This window comes from Ranitomeya imitator, chromosome 5, assembly GCF_032444005.1.
Source record: "Ranitomeya imitator isolate aRanImi1 chromosome 5, aRanImi1.pri, whole genome shotgun sequence".
Lineage (NCBI taxonomy): Eukaryota > Metazoa > Chordata > Amphibia > Anura > Dendrobatidae > Ranitomeya > Ranitomeya imitator.
This window is the reverse complement of record NC_091286.1, coordinates 264950375-264968682: the sequence shown is the minus strand read 5'-3', so window position 1 is coordinate 264968682 and position 18308 is coordinate 264950375. Positions and strand designations below refer to the sequence as shown.

The 18308-nt window shown below is 41.3% G+C and overlaps 1 protein-coding gene across 1 annotated transcript in view; it reads left to right on the top strand.

Moving 5' to 3' along the window:
- The window catches only part of CDK19 (cyclin dependent kinase 19), a 411797-nt gene that overhangs the window by 40862 nt on the left and 352627 nt on the right, over window positions 1–18308 (top strand). The window contains exon 2 of the mRNA XM_069726138.1: window positions 15331–15406. Within this exon, the coding sequence (XP_069582239.1) occupies window positions 15331–15406 (76 nt within the window). The remainder of the gene's footprint in view (window positions 1–15330; window positions 15407–18308) is intronic.

Here is an 18308-nt window from a genome sequence, read left to right as displayed (position 1 = left end):
GACTTGAGGTGACCAGGCCTGTTGGAGCTCTGCTGCAGTGGGAGTGCTTTGTATTTTCTAACCAACAAACGTTCCTCCTGAGCAGTTGTCTTGCGGGGTCTGCCGGACTTGGGCTTGTCAAACACATCTCCAGTCTCTTCAAATCTTTTTTTAATTCTTTGTACTTGAAGCTGAGACACATTAAAGGTGCCAGCCACCTCTGCAGTGGATTTGGTTGGTCTTCAGTCTCTTGATAATCCAGGCTTTGGTCGAAGTGTGGATTTTTGGCATGTTGTCAGAGCTCAAGTTGCAGTTCAAGTGAAGGTCTGGGTTGCTGGGTCTCTTTTTATACACACACTAATTAACCGATCATTTACTGAGCACAGGTGAGGATGTAAACTAGGATTGAGTGCATTAGATGACAAGGTGACAAAACTTTTGTCTTACCGAAATCTGACCATTCTGTGTTCATTAACTGATCAATATTTCTGCATTGATACCAATTTATTTTCTTAACCTAAACCACATTTCGGAGGGTTTCATCTTTCAAAAGAATAATTTATACAACCAATGGATGAATTTAACGTCAGGTTATAATCTTTTATTTACAAAACATGGATAAGCGACATAACTGTGTCAGGGAGTGTAGTGTGTATATGTATGTGTGTGTATATATATATATATATATATATATATATATATATATATATACATACATACATACATACATACATACATACATACATACATACATACATACAGTCATGGCCCTAAAAGTATTGACACCCCTGCAATTCTGTCAGATAATACTCATTTTCTTCCTGAAAATGATTGCAAACACAAATTGTTTGGTATTATTATCTTCATTTAATTTGTCTTAAATAAAAAAAAACCACAAAGAATTGTCCTAAAGCCAAATTGGATATAATTCCACACCAAACATAAAAAAGGGGTGGACAAAAGTATTGACACTGTTCGAAAAATCATGTGATGCTTCTCTAATTTGTTTAATTAACAGCACCTGTAACTTACCTGTGGCACCTAACAGGTGTTGGCAATAACTAAATCCCACTTGCAGCCAGTTGACATGGATTAAAGTTGACTCAACCTCTGTCCTGTGTCCTTGTGTGTACCACATTGAGCATGGAGAAAAGAAAGAAGACCAAAGAACTGTCTGAGGACTTGAGAAACCAAATTGTGAGGAAGCATGAGCAATCTCAAGGCTACAAGTCCATCTCCAAAGACCTGAATGTTCCTGTGTCTACCGTGCGCAGTGTCATCAAGAAGTTTAAAGCCCATGGCACTGTGGCTAACCTCCCTAGATGTGGACGGAAAAGAAAAATTGACAAGAGATTTCAACGCAACATTGTGCGGATGTTGGATAAAGAACCTCGACTAACATCTAAACAAGTTCAAGCTGCCCTGCAGTCCGAGGGTACAACAGTGTCAACCCATACTATCCGTCGACGTCTGAATGAAAAGAGACTGTATGGTAGGAGACCCAGGAAGACCCCACTTCTTACCCCGAGACATAAAAAAGCCAGGCTGGAGTTTGCCAAAACTTACCTGAAAAAGCCTAAAACATTTTGGAAGAATGTTCTCTGGTCAGATGAGACAAAAGAAGAGCTTTTGGGCAAAGGCATCAATATACAGTTTACAGGAGAGAAAAAGAGGCATTCAAAGAAAAGAACACGGTCCCTACAGTCAAACATGGTGGAGGTTCCCTGATGTTTTGGGGTTGCTTTGCTGCCTCTGGCACTGGACTGCTTGACCGTGTGCATGGCATTATGAAGTCTGAAGGCTACCAACAAATTTTGCAGCATAATGTAGGGCCCAGTGTGAAAAAGCTGGGTCTCCCTCAGAGGTCATGGATCTTCCAGCAGGACAATGACCCAAAACACACTTCAAAAAGCACTAGAAAATGGTTTGAGAGAAAGCACTGGAGACTTCTAAGGTGGCCAGCAATGAGTCCAGGCCTGAATCCCATAGAACACCTGTGGAGAGATCTAAAAATGGCAGTTTGGAGAAGGCACCCTTCAAATATCAGGGACCTGGAGCAGTTTGCCAAAGAAGAATGGTCTAAAATTCCAGCAGAGCATTGTAAGAAACTCAATGATGGTTACCGGAAGCGGTTGGTCGCAGTTATTTTGGCTAAAGGTTGTGCAAACAAGTATTAGGCTGAGGGTGCCAATACTTTTGTCTGGCCCACTTTTGGAGTTTTTAGTGTAATGATCAATGTTTTGCTTTTTGCTTCATTCTCTTTTGTGCTTTTTCATTTAAGACAAATTAAATGAAGATAACAATACCAAAGAATTTGTGTTTGCAATCATTTTCAGGAAGAAACTGAGTATTATCTGACAGAATTGCAGGGGTGTCAATACTTTTGGCCATGACTGTGTGTGTGTGTGTGTGTGTGTGTGTGTGTATATATAGATAGATAGATAGATAGATAGATAGATAGATAGATAGATATAGGAAAATTGGAACAGCACAATGCTCACCGGTGGGTGCCTGGCCTCCTGGGTAGAGTGGTCCACTCCTCCACCCAAAACATATACATAAGAAGGCAAAGAAGGCAGCACTCCAGTCCTTGTAAAAGTGAAAAAAGTGAGGTTTATTCAGCCCACATCTCTGTGCAACGTTTCGGCTCACACTGAGCCTTTTTCAAGCAGTGATTGGTACCAATAGTTGTGTTTTTATAGGCATAATCTACAGACATTTGCATAATTGTTCATAAAACATTGTTACTACATACATAATTATTATAATGTGCATATACTTTGTGCAATTTTTAAAGTGCATGGTGCTAGTGTGCAGTTTACTTGTATATCCTCACGCATATTTCTTTAGTTCTCATGCTTTGTGCACCTTTCTATTGATTATTTATAACATCAATCATATATTATTCATATTTCATACTTATTCGGTTGCCTTACCCTGCCGCCCACAGAGCACACTACATGGAAGACGCTGAACGCCATTGCTGGCGTTGCCTTCTCCTTACTGCGCATGTCTCAGCGTCATAGCACTCAGTCATAGACTTCCAGCCAATCCAAAGCCCCCTGCGGTGCCCTTTCACTTGCGCATGCGCACTCGGCTCCCATCCTTGCCGCGGCGCCATCTTGGATGTGGCTTACTATTCATTTACACATAATATTTATAGATAGCCTGCATTTATATAGCGGTACACTTAAAACTAATAGAATCCTCTTATATTCCGCTGTATTTTCTACCCACGAACATTATGTGGCTTAGTGACTTTGCACTCTGGTAACACGGACGGCACCTTCTTCAGGTTGCCCCGTTTACCAATGCCCCTTCAGCTAGACTCATAGCCTGTTATGGCCATAAATCATCGCCAAACGGTACATAAAAGTGCTAACAGACTGCCAAATGTGTATATATATATTACAGGCTACCACTTCACTATATTTTATCATGCATTTCCTTTATTGAATATATAAGGCTTTGATACTGGCTGACAGCAAATGACAAAATTGAAAAAAATATATATAAAAAATAATAATAATTTTAAACGAAACTAGAAAAAAATAATAAAAGGAAATTAAAAAAAAAAATTATAAATAAGCTCAGCCTCAGCTTCCGTGTGGTTGTATTCCATATGGCGACAGGTTATGTGCTGTGACTCTTGATAGACGTGAGGATATATCTAAACAAAGAAATAAAATCACATTTAAAATTGGAGTAAAGTTATCACAGTCGTTTTTTTTACATTCCATACTCCAAATATTAACTAGGAACTCATATACATCTAAATCCTAGGCATACTTCAACAGAGCTAGTACATGTTCAGTGAGGAGATAGATGCAGTTATGGATACTCTGGTAAAGAAATTTATGAGGAGGGATTACCCACGAGAAATAATGAATAGAGCGAAAAATATGGTCCGGAAAAAGGAGAGGAAAGAATTATTACTGGGGGGGCGGGCAAAATATAAAAAAACCCTTGAACAGAATACCATGTGTGATGACATATACGGAGGAAAGTGGTAGGATAGCAGGAGTAATCAGAAAACATTGGGGAATGCTGGGAAATTGCCTACCAAGTATAAAAGAATTTAGAGAGCCCCCACTGTTCTCATACCGCAGAGGTAAAAACATTAAAGATCATGTGGTCAAGTCTGATATTGGTCCACTAAAAAATAGCTGTCAGACAACAATCACTGGGATAAGTCAGAAGGGTTGCTTCCCATATTTGTCATGTGTAAACTGTGCCTATATGTTGAAAGGTTCCACATTTAAACATCCAGACACAAACAAAATATATACAATTAAACAATTTCTAACATGCAATTCTGACCATGTAATTTACCTACTAGAATGTCCATGTAAATTATGGTACGTGGGGGAGAAGACATGCGAGCTAAAAACACGTATCAATAATCACCGATACTCAATTAGAAAAAAGCGACTTGACCTCCCGGTCTCAAAACACTTCACGGAAGTAGGACATAGGGAGAGGGACCTCAAATTTAGAATAATAGATAAGATCCCGATACAAAGGAGAGGAGGAGACAGGGTAGCCCTTCTAAAAAAAACAAGAACTGAAATGGATTTATGAGTTGAACACTCTAAAACCAAAAGGACTCAATGTGGAATTTAAAATTCAACCAAACATGTACTAGCTCTGTTGAAGTATGCCTAGGATTTAGATGTACGGTATATGAGTTCCTAGTTAATATTTGGAGTATGGTATATAAAAAAAACTACTGTGATAACTTTACTCCAATTTTAAATGTGATTTTATTTCTTTGTTTAGATATATCCTCACGTCTATCAAGAGTCACAGCAATGGAATACAACCACACGGAAGCTGAGACTGAGCTTATTTATAATTTTTTATTTTTATTTCCTTTTATTATTTTTTTCTAGTTTCGTTATTATTTTTTTATATATTTTTTTCAATTTTGTCATTTGCTGTCAGCCAGTATCAAAGCCTTATATATTCAATAAAGGAAATGCATGATAAAATATAGTGAAGTGGTAGCCTGTAATATATATATGGACATTTGGCAGTCTGTTAGCACTTTTATGTACCGTTTGGCGATGATTTATGGCCATAACAGGCTATGAGTCTAGCTGAAGGGGCATTGGTAAACGGGGCAACCTGAAGAAGGTGCCATCCATGTTACCAGAGTGCAAAGTCACTAAGCCACATAATGTTCGTGGGTAGAAAATACAGTGAAATATGAGAGGATTTTATTAGTTTTAAGTGTAACGCTATATAAATGCAAGCTATCTATAAATATTATGTGTAAATGAATAGTAAGCCACATCCAAGATGGCGCCGCGGCACGGATGGGAGCCGAGTGCGCATGCGCAAGTGAAAGGGCACCGCAGGGGGCTTTGGATTGGCTGGAAGTCTATGACTGAGTGCTATGACGCTGAGACATGCGCAGTAAGGAGAAGGTAACGCCGGCAATGGCGTTCAGCGTCTTCCATGTGGTGTGCTCTGTGGGCGGCAGGGTAAGGCAACCGAATAAATATGAAATATGAATAATATATGATTGATGTTGTAAATAATCAATAGAAAGGTGCACAAAGCATGAGAACTAAAGAAATATGCGTGGGGATATACAAGTAAACTGCACACTAGCACCATGCACTTTAAAAATTGCACAAAGTATATGCACATTATAATAATTATGTATGTAGCAACAATGTTTTATGAACAATTATGCAAATGTCTGTAGATTATGCCTATGAAAACACAACTATTGGTACCAATCACTGCTTGAAAAAGGCTCAGTGTGAGCCGAAACGTTGCACAGAGATGTGGGCTGAATAAACCTCACTTTTTTCACTTTTACAAGGACTGGAGTGCTGCCTTCTTTTGCCTTCTTTTGTGTATATATATATATATATATATATATATATATATATATATATATATATATATATATATATATATATACCGTATATGTGAAGCTGAGGGTATGTATCTGTGTGTGTATGTATGTATGTATTAAGCCATGCCCACTCCACATAGCTCCGCCCACTCCGCATAGCCACCCTCACTCCTCACGCAAAGCCCTGTCCACATGGGTGGAGACACATTCACCTTGAAAGCCACCCTGCTAAACTCACCGGCTACAATCAGGGCCGCCGCCTTCATAGTATCAGTGCGTACAAGGCACAGGCCACATCTAGCTCAGTTGTGTCTAGAATGGAGTTGCTCCTGTGAGGCATGAAATCAAGGGAAAGGGAGAAGCCTCATGGATTACACCGCTGTGCTCATAACAGGAGGTTGCTGTGCACGTGTGAGGTGAAAATGAGAGGAGTGAGGTGAAAATGAGAGGAGTGAGGTGAAAATGAGAGGAGTGAGGATTTCTGTGCAATATAATCATCATAATTTGCTATAACTAACCACAGTTAGGGTATGTGCACACGATGCTGATTTGCAGCGTTTCCGCAGCTGTGGATCTGCAGCAGTTTCCCATGAGTTTACAGTTCAATGTAAACCTATGGGAAACCAAAAACACTGTGCACAATGCTGGGGAAAAAACCGCGTGGAAACGCAGCGGTTTACATTCCGCAGCATGTCACTTCTTTCTGCGGATTCCGCAGAGGTTTTACAAGTGCTCCAATAGAAATCCGCAGTTGTAAAACCGCAGTGAAATCCGCAGAAAATCCGCGGTAAATCCGCAATAAATCTGCAGCGGTTTATCAAATCCGCTGCAGAAAAATCCGCAGTGGACCTAGAATACGTGTGCACATAGCCTTACTATGGCCTGGCAACGCTGGGCTCTTCAGCTAGTCATTTATAATAACCAGATATTTGCTTGAAGCTTTTCGCTGATGTTTAAAACCTGATATGAAATTAAAATTGTTACAAAGGCCCCTCATTCATCTCCTCTGTCCATAAAGACTTGTTTAGACAAGCTTCTCGGTTCTTATGCCGTCTGTATGCAAAGCATATGGACAGCACACTGATCAATGCAAATCAATGTATTTGTTTACATGAACGTTTTTACTCATTGACCGATGATCTGCATGGAAAAAATTCACAGTATACACTACTTTGATATGTATTGTGGCTTAGACAAGCCTATTCGATTGGTGCACAAAAAATGGATCATATGGTTTACCATTTGTTTGTCATGCATTTTTTGCAGATCAAGTTTAGTAATTCAGATTGGAAATGGAGTTTGATTTTTTTTATGATTTGGTAAATTGTTTATGTGAAAAACGGATGGCATACAAATTTAAAAGAGAGACATATGGAAGGTCACACTGATGTAAAAAACAAACACATGGATGTAATACGGATTGCATATGGATGACAATCCAGACCAAAAATTTTGCATGTGCTCTTCTGAACCCGGCATTTAGGGTATGTGCACTCGTAGAATGGTCCACTGTGGATTTTTCCACAGCGGATTTGATAAATCCGCAGGGCAAATCCGCTGCGGTTTTTCCTGCGGATTTATCGCGTTTTCTATTGCGGATTCCGCTGCGGATTTACATCTGCAGTTTTCTATTGGAGCAGATGTAAAAACGCTGCGGATTCTGCACAAAGAATTGACATTCTGCGGAAAATAAAACGTTGCGTTTCCGCTCATTTTTTCTGCAGCATGGGCACAGCGTTTTTTGTTTCCCATAGGTTTACATTGTACTGTAAACTCATGAGAAACTGCTGCGGATCCGCACATGCCCTTATGTAAGCAGATGGTGACAGCAGGCTATAAAGGGGCCTGGATATTTTAAATGGCTACGGTACTTTTACCACCTAATATTCCTTAATCACCATTCAGAGGGGCCCTTGTTGTGGTCTTGTTTGTGCTGAGATTTTAGTTTTTCTACATATCAAATATATATGAAGCATATAAAATGAATAAATGCATCTACATACAGTGCAAGTATTTCTGTTTTCTCAAAGTTTCTATACTGTCACTGCTGAGTGTACTTTGTCAAATGATCCAAGCCAGAAGTGAACATGACATGAATGTATCTTCAGGCATCAGTTACTTTAAGCATAAAAGTCACTTGAGAGGTGACTTGAAGAGAGTGCATTTTACGCCTGTGGCAACTATTTTGTTGTAGCGTAAGTTAAAAAAAGAAAAGAAAGAAAAACAGATTTAGAAAGGAGTGGTGTAAATACATTTTTAATCTACTTTCATTGGCATGACATGCTTTTAAATCACAAAAGTGAACTAATTGAGAAATTAATTTTAAAACATCTAACATACATATTTCAATTTGAAAAACTCTGTTCATGTGATATGTGTTGTGTTTTTATGTGATATGCATTGTGTTTTCACTGAGCTTTATTAGCATGTAAAATATTGTCTTGTGACACCTCATCTAAGTGTTGTGAATATGGTGTGGTCATGTTTTTATTAAATCTATTATTTCATGTTTGGGGTTTATGGCGAAGACTAAGGATATGTTTCCACGGTCCGTAAACGCTGCGGGTTTGACGCTGTGTTCATCTGCAGCGTCAAACTCGGAGCGTCCAGATGTTACAGCATATTGGATGGGATTTGAAGAAATCCCATCTCCACTATGCATGCAGGGACTCCTTCGGCTACCCTGCGGAGACGGACATGCGGCGCGTCTTTCCAGACTGCAGCATGTCAATTTATCTTCCCATCAATTGTATAGGGCGCGGTGATTCCGCACTGTTCAGTGAGCACATGCAGAATCACCTGCGTTCAAAAGTTAGCAGTCGTTTGTACACAGCGGACATGTGCTGCATCCAAAGTGCTGCTGGTTCCTGACTGTGGAAACATACTCTAAGGATAAAACTGGCTTATTAGAAATAACTATTACCCATTTAAAATATAACCTTTAAATTGACAATACTTAAGAAATGCCAAACAAATAGACTAAGAAATAGTAATTTAGTGCCCAACCAAGCACGATACCGTGCCTTATCTTCTCAGGCAGGATTACAATGAAAGTTAATGACTCCATATAAATAATAGCAAAATGCGTATCAATGTAAAGTAAAAATAGTACCACATGTCAAATTTCTAGATAAGCTTGGTGCTATTTTTCACTTAGAGAAGCACCAGTATTGGGTCCATAAAATCTAATCTTCAATTCACATTTTTCAGTGTATTGTAGTTGTGCCTCATTTTTGATTGTTTTGGATCCAGTTATACTTATTTGTAGTTTTATATGCTTTTATCAGCTATATTAGAACCTGTAAAAAATGGCATTTATCTACAGCTATAGTGCAACACTGCAGGTAAATACTGTTTTATAATATGACTCTCTATTTGGAAGTTTGTCTGCAGCCTTAGAATAAAGTTACATTCTCCCTGCAGCTGCTCGCTTACAGTTATCCGGTCTGCACAATGACAGTGAACAGAAAGTGAGCTCAGTACTCCTGCACTTTTACAACCTGCTCCAGCACAAACCATGTAGGGCAAAAATGGTCAAGGGGAGTGATTACAGCACGCTGACTGTATAGAGCGCTGACTGTTCACACCCAGATGAGTACAAGCAAACGGCTGCAGGGAGAATATATCTTTATTTTCTAAACTTAAGCCATACTGCGAATAATACCTCTTTCTAATTAAATAAGTGTTAGGTCTCGAGTTCCCGCTTCTGCACAGGGGGAATCTCGAGCCATCTCCGCTGCGGTCTCCCATTCTTATCCAGCCGCAGTGGAGTCTGCTCAGCAGGGACGTCGGTCCCAGCGTCTTGCTCCGTCTCACTCTGTACAGAGAGTTACTACTGCTTCTTCAGCTTCTGCCATTAAAGCCAGTGCTGGTCAGCAGCAAGCGGACTTCTCTAGTACAAGGAAGTCCTTGTCTGCACACACTGAGCATGCCCAGGGCAAGATCTCCCGTTGGAGATCGAGGGTCATGTGCTCAGGCTCTGCAGCACATTCCATTGGTCCTCTTGGCAGGTCTTGGAAGGGCAAAGTTTCTGTGGCCACTTCCTGTGCTGCAACTATATAAACTGCGCATGACCGCACGGCCATGCGCTAGTGTACAATTGTTAATGTGTGTATGTTGTGAGTGAAAGTCGCTCTTTAAATAACCCTCCCTATTGAATGTCTGTTCGCGGAAGGTGTATGTTTGCTGTCTAGCGCCCGACTTATCCTACAGCACTAATCACACATTACAGCGTCCAGTTGCTGTGACCGCCAGTACGGCGCCGTGCACTTCCTCTGTGCTTTCCTTACCCAAGCCTGGGTGGTTAGTGGCGTTCGTCAGTGCGGCACCGCATGCACTCTTGTGCTTTAATATTATTATTTAGTTACCTTACACACCCAGTTGCGGTGTTGTGCCAGCAAGTGTCTAATCGGACTTCAATCCTAGTTGGGGTTGAGTTCGCTGACTACTTGTTCGCGCTCTATGTGCGGTACCGCGGTCGTGTGACGCAACAGGATCGCTTCCTTCACGCTGGGTGAAGTTTAACCCACGTGTGTATACTTATGAGTACCGCCATATAGTCCGTCATTACTTGGCAGCAGGTTCCATCTCTGCACGGTGGACCCCGGGCTGCGAACGCACCATACTCTATCTGTCTTATTATTTGGTGCGTTCCGCTAGCCCTAACAATAAGTTTTCTAAAAATTAATAGACTTTTATTAGAAATCAAGTAAAACCCCAAAAAATTTTCAATTGGATTTATTAAAAAAAAGTTCTTGTATCTACACTGCGTCCCAAGTCATCATACAAATTGGATTTAAGTGTCAAAGATGTAATTTTATGTTTTTCAAATAAACTCATGGATGTTATTATGTCACCGGGCTCTTTGGATCACTGAAATCAATCTCCACCATTGGTAATAATTAGTTTGCCAGGTTGCCCAATTAAGGGAAATTATTTCATAACGACCTTCAACGTTATTAAGCAGGCCACAGATTTCAAGCTATATGGGAAAGAAAAAAGATTTCTCTGCTGCTGAAAAGTGTCAAATGCCTTGGCTGAGGTTTGACAACATTAGATATTTCACAAAAACTTTGTGTTCATTGTACTGTGGAGAGAATTGTGAATGATACAGAACAATGGGGAAGGTTTCTGCCAGACAAAACCATTGGATTAAGAGAGCAGCTGCAAAAATACCATTAAAAATCAGCAAACACTTATTTGAAGCTGCTGGTGCTTCTGCGGACCTTAAAGAGAACCTGTCGCCCACGGCATCAGGGCCTTATCTACAGCATTCTGGAATGCTGTAGATCAGGGGTGTCAAACTGCATTCCTCGAGGGCTGCAAACCATGCAGGTCTTCAAGATTTCCTTAGCATTGCACAAGGTGCTGTAATCATGATGTGTGTAGGTGATTAAATTATCACCTGTGCAGTACAAGGAAATCCTGAAAACATGACCTGTTTGCAGCCCTTGAGGAATGCAGTTTGACACCACTGCTGTAGATAAGCCCCCCGATGTATCCTGAAAGATGAGAAAAAGAGGTTAGATTATATTCACCCAGGGGCATTCCCTCTGTGGTCCCCTGATGCCGGTGGGCTTAGCTCACCTTCGATTTTGGGGGTGACAGGTTCCCTTTAAGGTGTAGGATCCTCCAGAGCTTTTCATGCAGTTATTCATAAACCTACCATTTGGCCATCCCTAATCAGTGCTCTTAATCAGAAACTGTTCCAGTAGGCCCAGACATACATGACTAATTTTAACACAGTCTTGTTTACTTATGAATGTTGTGCCACTCAGATGGTTGGTTGATGGCCACATTGTCCCAACAAGGCAGCAAGTCATGTTTTGGGCCGCAGTCATGGGGAGAGAGCTGGTAGGCCCCTTTAGGGTCTCTGGGGTGTGAAAATGACCTTGTCAAAGTATATCGAGTTTCTGACTTACTTCTTCATGCATATGATAAGGCACCATCTCATCCTGCAAAGAATTTAAAAGGAGATAAACTTATGGTGTGGCCACCACTGTTCCCTCTCCTCAACTCTATTGAGAACCTTTTGGAGCATCCATAAACAAAATATCTGAGGGTGGGAGGCAGTTCACATCGAACAGCAGGTCTGGGAGCCTATTCTGACATCCTGCAAAGCAAAGGAATTCAAGCAAAAAGTATCAAAAAACTCACAAGTTGAATGGATGCAAGAAATGTGAAGGTGATATCAAAGAAGGGGTCTTATGTTAACATGTAACTTGGTCTGTTAAAATGCTTTTGATTTCAGTAAATGTGACCACTTAGTAACATAGTAACATAGTTAGTGAGGCCGAAAAAAGACATTTGTCCATCCAGTTCAGCCTATATTCCATCATAATAAATCCCCAGATCTACGTCCTTCTACAGAACCTAATAATTGTATGATACAAGATTGTTCTGCTCTAGGAAGACATCCAGGCCTCTCTTGAACCCCTCGACTGAGTTCGCCATCACCACCTCCTCAGGCAAGCAATTCCAGATTCTCACTGCCCTAACGGTAAAGAATCCTCTTCTATGTTGGTGGAAAAACCTTCTCTCCTCCAGACGCAAAGAATGCCCCCTTGTGCCCGTCACCTTCCTTGGTATAAACAGATCCTCAGCGAGATATTTATATTGTCCCCTTATATACTTATACATGGTTATTAGATCGCCCCTCAGTCGTCTTTTTTCTAGACTAAATAATCCTAAGTTCGCTAATCTATCTGGGTATTGTAGTTCTCCCATCCCCTTTATTAATTTTGTTGCCCTCCTTTGTACTCTCTCTAGTTCCATTATATCCTTCCTGAGCACCGCTGCCCAAAACTGGACACAGTACTCCATGTGCGGTCTAACTAGGGATTTGTACAGAGGCAGTATAATGCTCTCATCATGTGTATCCAGACCTCTTTTAATGCACCCCATGATCCTGTTTGCCTTGGCAGCTGCTGCCTGGCACTGGCTGCTCCAGGTAAGTGTCACAGCGACCCAGTTAGAGACTATACCATTTATAACCACCCTCTGCTTTCTATCACTAAGCCAGTTACTAACCCATTTATACACATTTTCCCCCAGACCAAGCATTCCCATTTTGTGTACCAACCTCTTGTGCGGCACGGTATCAAACGCTTTGGAAAAATCGAGATATACCACGTCCAATGACTCACCGTGGTCCAGCCTATAGCTTACCTCTTCATAAAAACTGATTAGATTGGTTTGACAGGAGCGATTTCTCATAAACCCATGCTGATATGGAGTTAAACAGTTATTCTCATTGAGATAATCCAAAATAACATCCCTCAGAAACCCTTCAAATATTTTACCAACAATAGAGGTTAGACTTACTGGCCTATAATTTCCAGGTTCACTTTTAGAGCCCTTTTTGAATATTGGCACCACATTTGCTATGCGCCAGTCCTGCGGAACAGACCCCGTCGCTATAGAGTCCCTAAAAATAAGAAATAATGGTTTATCTATTACATTACTTAGTTCTCTTAGTACTCGTGGGTGTATGCCATCCGGACCCGGAGATTTATCTATTTTAATCTTATTTAGCCGGTTTCGCACCTCTTCTTGGGTTAGATTGGTGACCCTTAATATAGGGTTTTCATTGTTTCTTGGGATTTCATCTAGCATTTCATTTTCCACCGTGAATACCGTGGAGAAGAAGGTGTTTAATATGTTAGCTTTTTCCTCGTCATCTACAACCATTCTTTCCTCACTATTTTTTAAGGGGCCTACATTTTCAGTTTTTATTCTTTTACTATTGATATAGTTGAAGAACAGTTTGGGATTAGTTTTACTTTCCTTAGCAATGTGCTTCTCTGTTTCCTTTTTGGCAGCTTTAATTAGTTTTTTAGATAAAGTATTTTTCTCCCTATAGTTTTTTAGAGTTTCAATGGTGCCATCCTGCTTTAGTAGTGCAAATGCTTTCTTTTTACTGTTAATTGCCTGTCTTACTTCTTTGTTTAGCCACATTGGATTTTTCCTATTTCTAGTCCTTTTATTCCCACAAGGTATAAACCGCTTACAGTGCCTATTTAGGATGTTCTTAAACATTTTCCATTTATTATCTGTATTCTTATTTCTGAGGACATTGTTGCAGTCTAGCAGATTAAGGGCATCTCTAAGCTGGTCAAACTTTGCCTTCCTAAAGTTCAGTGTTTTTGTGACTCCCTGACAAGTCCCCCTAGTGAAAGACAGGTGAAACTGTACAATATTGTGGTCGCTATTTCCTAGATGCCCGACCACCTGCAGATTTGTTATTCTGTCAGGTCTATTAGATAGTATTAGGTCTAAAAGTGCTGCTCCTCTGGTTGGATTCTGGTTGGATTTAATTACTTACGGTAATGAAATTCAACAAATGACCATCTTCAGTTCTTTACAACTTATGAAATGTTTGGAAACTCTTTTGTGCATAATAATTTGAAGCCGTGCGTTTTCAGTTGTGTTGTTTTTTTTTAGTTTTGAAAAAATACTGTAATCTTTGGGAGGTTTATCCAATAAAAATTTGAATTAAACGTTGATGATTTTAACATTGTACTGACTTGCATTGAGGCATTTAGGAAACATTGAGGCATTTAGAACAATTTTGAACGCTGTGTATATTTCACTGTGACATTGTCATTATCCAGACCGGGGTTTGAGTCCTGTTTTCCCTTTTTCCCGGTCTGGTCATGTCAAGAGTTAAACTTTCTCAGCCTCAGTCTTGGTCTCAGGTTTGCTATTTATCCCCGCTGTGTCCTGCAGACCATGTCAGTTATAGTTTTTACCTTGTGTTGCTGTATCTGACTCTGATTGCTCTGATTTGTCTTGCTGCATTTGCTGTCTGAACCAGTGTCTCTGTTTTCCCCTATACCCTTCTTTACTCCATGTTTCCCTTCAGTCTTCAGTTTGCTGACTCCCTGGTTTTGACTTGGCGTGTGTCCTGACCTGTTTCTGTCATATATCTTTTGGCTTATCCGCTCCTGACTGTTACTGACCCCTGGCTTGTCTCTGACCGTGAGTTTGCTTATTCCTTTGGTACTGCTCTACAGTCTAGGATTTGACCTGGCTGGTTTGACTATTCTGCTGCCACCCGTGGTAGCCTCACTGCTGCACTGCAGGCCAGCTTTGTTTAGATACAGCCCTGCTTTCACTCTACTGCCATCTTTTGGAGCCTGCACCTACATGCATTGCAGCAGTGTGACAGACATTCATGTTACAACACCTCTGGTTGTTCTTTTGATTCATACTTCGAACATCCACCACATGTGGCCAGGGCTGATAAAATGCACCCTAACATGAATTACCCCTGTAGGTGTAGCAATGTAGATCTGTCCGTAGATCTAGCAAGTATATAACCGTGCATGCTCTAGCCATATAAATGAAAACCAATTCATTCACATTTATCTTGTTCTCACCTTTGAAAATTTGCTGATAATAATAAGCATGATTCTGTTTTTATCAACTCTTTAAAGTATCTGAGCTATTGTTAATAAGCATAACATTTCTGACTTTTTCAGAAAAGATGAAAAAGAATATGCACTGAAGCAAATTGAAGGTACAGGGATATCCATGTCAGCTTGTAGAGAAATTGCAGTAAGTGTAAATAAACTGTTAATTTGTTTTTCGGTATATTTTTGCTATTTTAAAACAATGTAGCCTCACGATGTACTACATACACATTTTAGTATATAGTTTATAAAATACAGTAAAATGCACACTTTGACCAGTATTTACAGGGCACTACAGAAAACGCAGTTACAATACCTCATTGCTGGGAATAAACTACCTATTTTTGTCTACATTTTGCTTTAAAGGGATTGTTTGGACTAGAATGAAAAGGCTGTAGTTATTCTTCTTGAAAATGAATACAAAATGGCGATTATTTGCCTGTCATTAGTCTTTACAAAATCCTTGGTTTGTTTCTGAACAAACAAAAACAAAAAAATTCACTGAGTCCCCGCTATGACACAGCCCAGTGATAGGACATTACAGCAGTGGAAAGTAGATACTGGCAAGGATCCAGACAGACAATGTCAGAACGGGAGAGATGAGTCATTTTTGAATTGATTGGTGATGCTTTAATTTCATTTATTTATTTTAAGCCAATCAATCTGATAATTTTGTGAATAATTTTTAGCCCTGTAAGGTTCAAAACAAATATGTTGTTAAATGGGTTGTCTTGGCTGAAATGAAAAGTGCTGCTGAATGGTGACAGTATGCAATGTACACACTGTCTTGATTCCCTTGTATTCCCCGTGTGGGAGGATGGTCATGTTGTCATGTTGGTTGGCAAACTTGCTTCTCTGAAGGGCTCATTCAGACGTCCGAGCAAATCGGTTTGAGCACGGACTGGCCTCATGTCTCCCAACCAGAGCATGACATGTTAATGTATCCATGTATTTCTATCAGGCTGTTGCGCTCTGGTTGGGAGAGCCGTAGCCAGTCCGTGCTTGAACTGATTTTCCCAGACGTTTGAGCGTTTCTTCTCTTCTGTGGAGAGTAGCTGGGTGGTGAGCTAAGCAAACACCTTTCAGGAGCTTTAGGCTATGTGTACACGTTGCGGATTTGGCTGCGGATCCGAAGCGGATTTGACGCTGCGGATTCACAGCAGTTTTCCATGTGTTGTACAGTACCTTGTAAACCTATGGAAAACAAAATCCGCAGTGCCCCAGAATCCTGGTCGTTGCAGTAATGTTATTCTTCCACCAGGGGGAGTGATGTTACGTCTGAAGGCAATGAAGGAGATCTTCTGTCCAGGTATCACAACCAAAAAACACACTTCACACTCCAGTCCGCCAGGGGAAGCCATGCTTCTATCTACTAGGGCACTCCTCACACTTGGGTAAAACTGGTGGGTTGGTTAGGAAGTTAGAGAGAAGCTCACTGGAGGGAGTAGGAGACAGTCAGTGAGTCCCGACCGAGTTTGGCAGAGGCTGGTTGGAGTGGGTTCCAGCCAACTCCAGACTGCGGCCTGCGGAAGGCGAGGGTACACGGAGCTGCGCCTGCATTCCATGCGGCAGCATCCCAAGAAGGAGACATTGAAAGGAATTGTGTTGCAGTGAGTGATAAACGATGTCATAGCAAAAGGAGAGGAACATCAGCGGGAGACCAGCTAGAAGCAGGTTGCCTCCTTCTGAAGCGCAGTACCAGTAGCCAGAACACCGAGGGAGTAAGGATCTCTATGCATTACTTCAGAGCCTGGCAGGACAGTTAATTCCACGTTGGCTACCCGACCATGTACCCAGGAGGCACGGTGGCAACTTGTGGGAGCCGGGGCGTCTCTAGGTTCCCTATAAAAAGCCTCAGGCCACCAGTCATACAGGTTTGTCCTATCCGTCAGGGGGACAGAGAGAAAGAGACTTAACATCTGCAAGAGTTGTGAGGACCTTACCGAGTTGCTCAGCAGGGAGGAACTACAACACTCAGGCGCTAGAGGAAGGCTATTGAATTCCACCTGGATAAGGGGACTCTGGATTTGCCTTCAGACCGGCCGGACTCTGCCTACCCTGTGGTCCCTACCCTGGACTGTGGATGCTGAGGCCTTCAGTAAAGGTAAAGAGACTGCAACATTGTGTCCTCGATATTCACTGCGCCTTACATCATCCACCATCCACCATCTACACTCTGGGAAGCCCTGGGGACATACTTCACCTGTGGGAAGGTATACCATCTAGCTGCCATCACATCACCCCAGCGGACCCCTAAGCAGCGTCGGTCACCCTGACCGATTACCACAGGTGGCGTCACGAACATTATCCCTTTAAAGACCTTTCCCCATTCTATCAACGGACCTCCCGAGGGCCACGGACCGGGTCAGCCACCATGACATCTGTGAAGAAACCAGATTGTATCTTAATTACCCAGATAGCTACGTTTTTGCATAAACAAAAGAACTGGTTTTTTTTATGTGTATATTGGCTTGTGAATTTAAGTGTTTATGTCTGGTGGGTCAAAAAGACAGACTGCCCACTGATATACTATCTAACATACTGTGTAAGGCAACGTTCACATTAGCGTTTCCCGACGCAGCGTCGGGAAACGCTGCGGCAACGCATGCGTCATGCACCCCTATATTTAATATGGGGGGCGCATGGACATGCGTTGTGCTGCGTTGTGCGACGCATGCGTTTTTTTTGCCGCAAGCGTTGGGCGCAGAAAATGCAACAAGTTGCATTTTTCCTGCGTCCAAATTTCGGCAAAAAAGGACGCATGCGTCGCAAAACGCAGCGTTTTTGCGTGCATTTTGGTGCGTTTTTATTTGCGTTGTGCGTTGCGTCACAGACGCAGCGGCGCACAACGCAAATCTGAACGTAGCCTAAGTCAGTAATAGTGACTGGTACATTGTGTGTGTCTATCTTTGTTTATTGATGTGTGCTGGTATGCAAATTGTACATTGAAGTCCAGAACTAGCTTGGTGACTTCCAAAGCAGAGAAGGAAAGACTGTGCAAATAGATTGAGTGGTCAAGTAGTACTAGGTAATCTCATCACCATTGT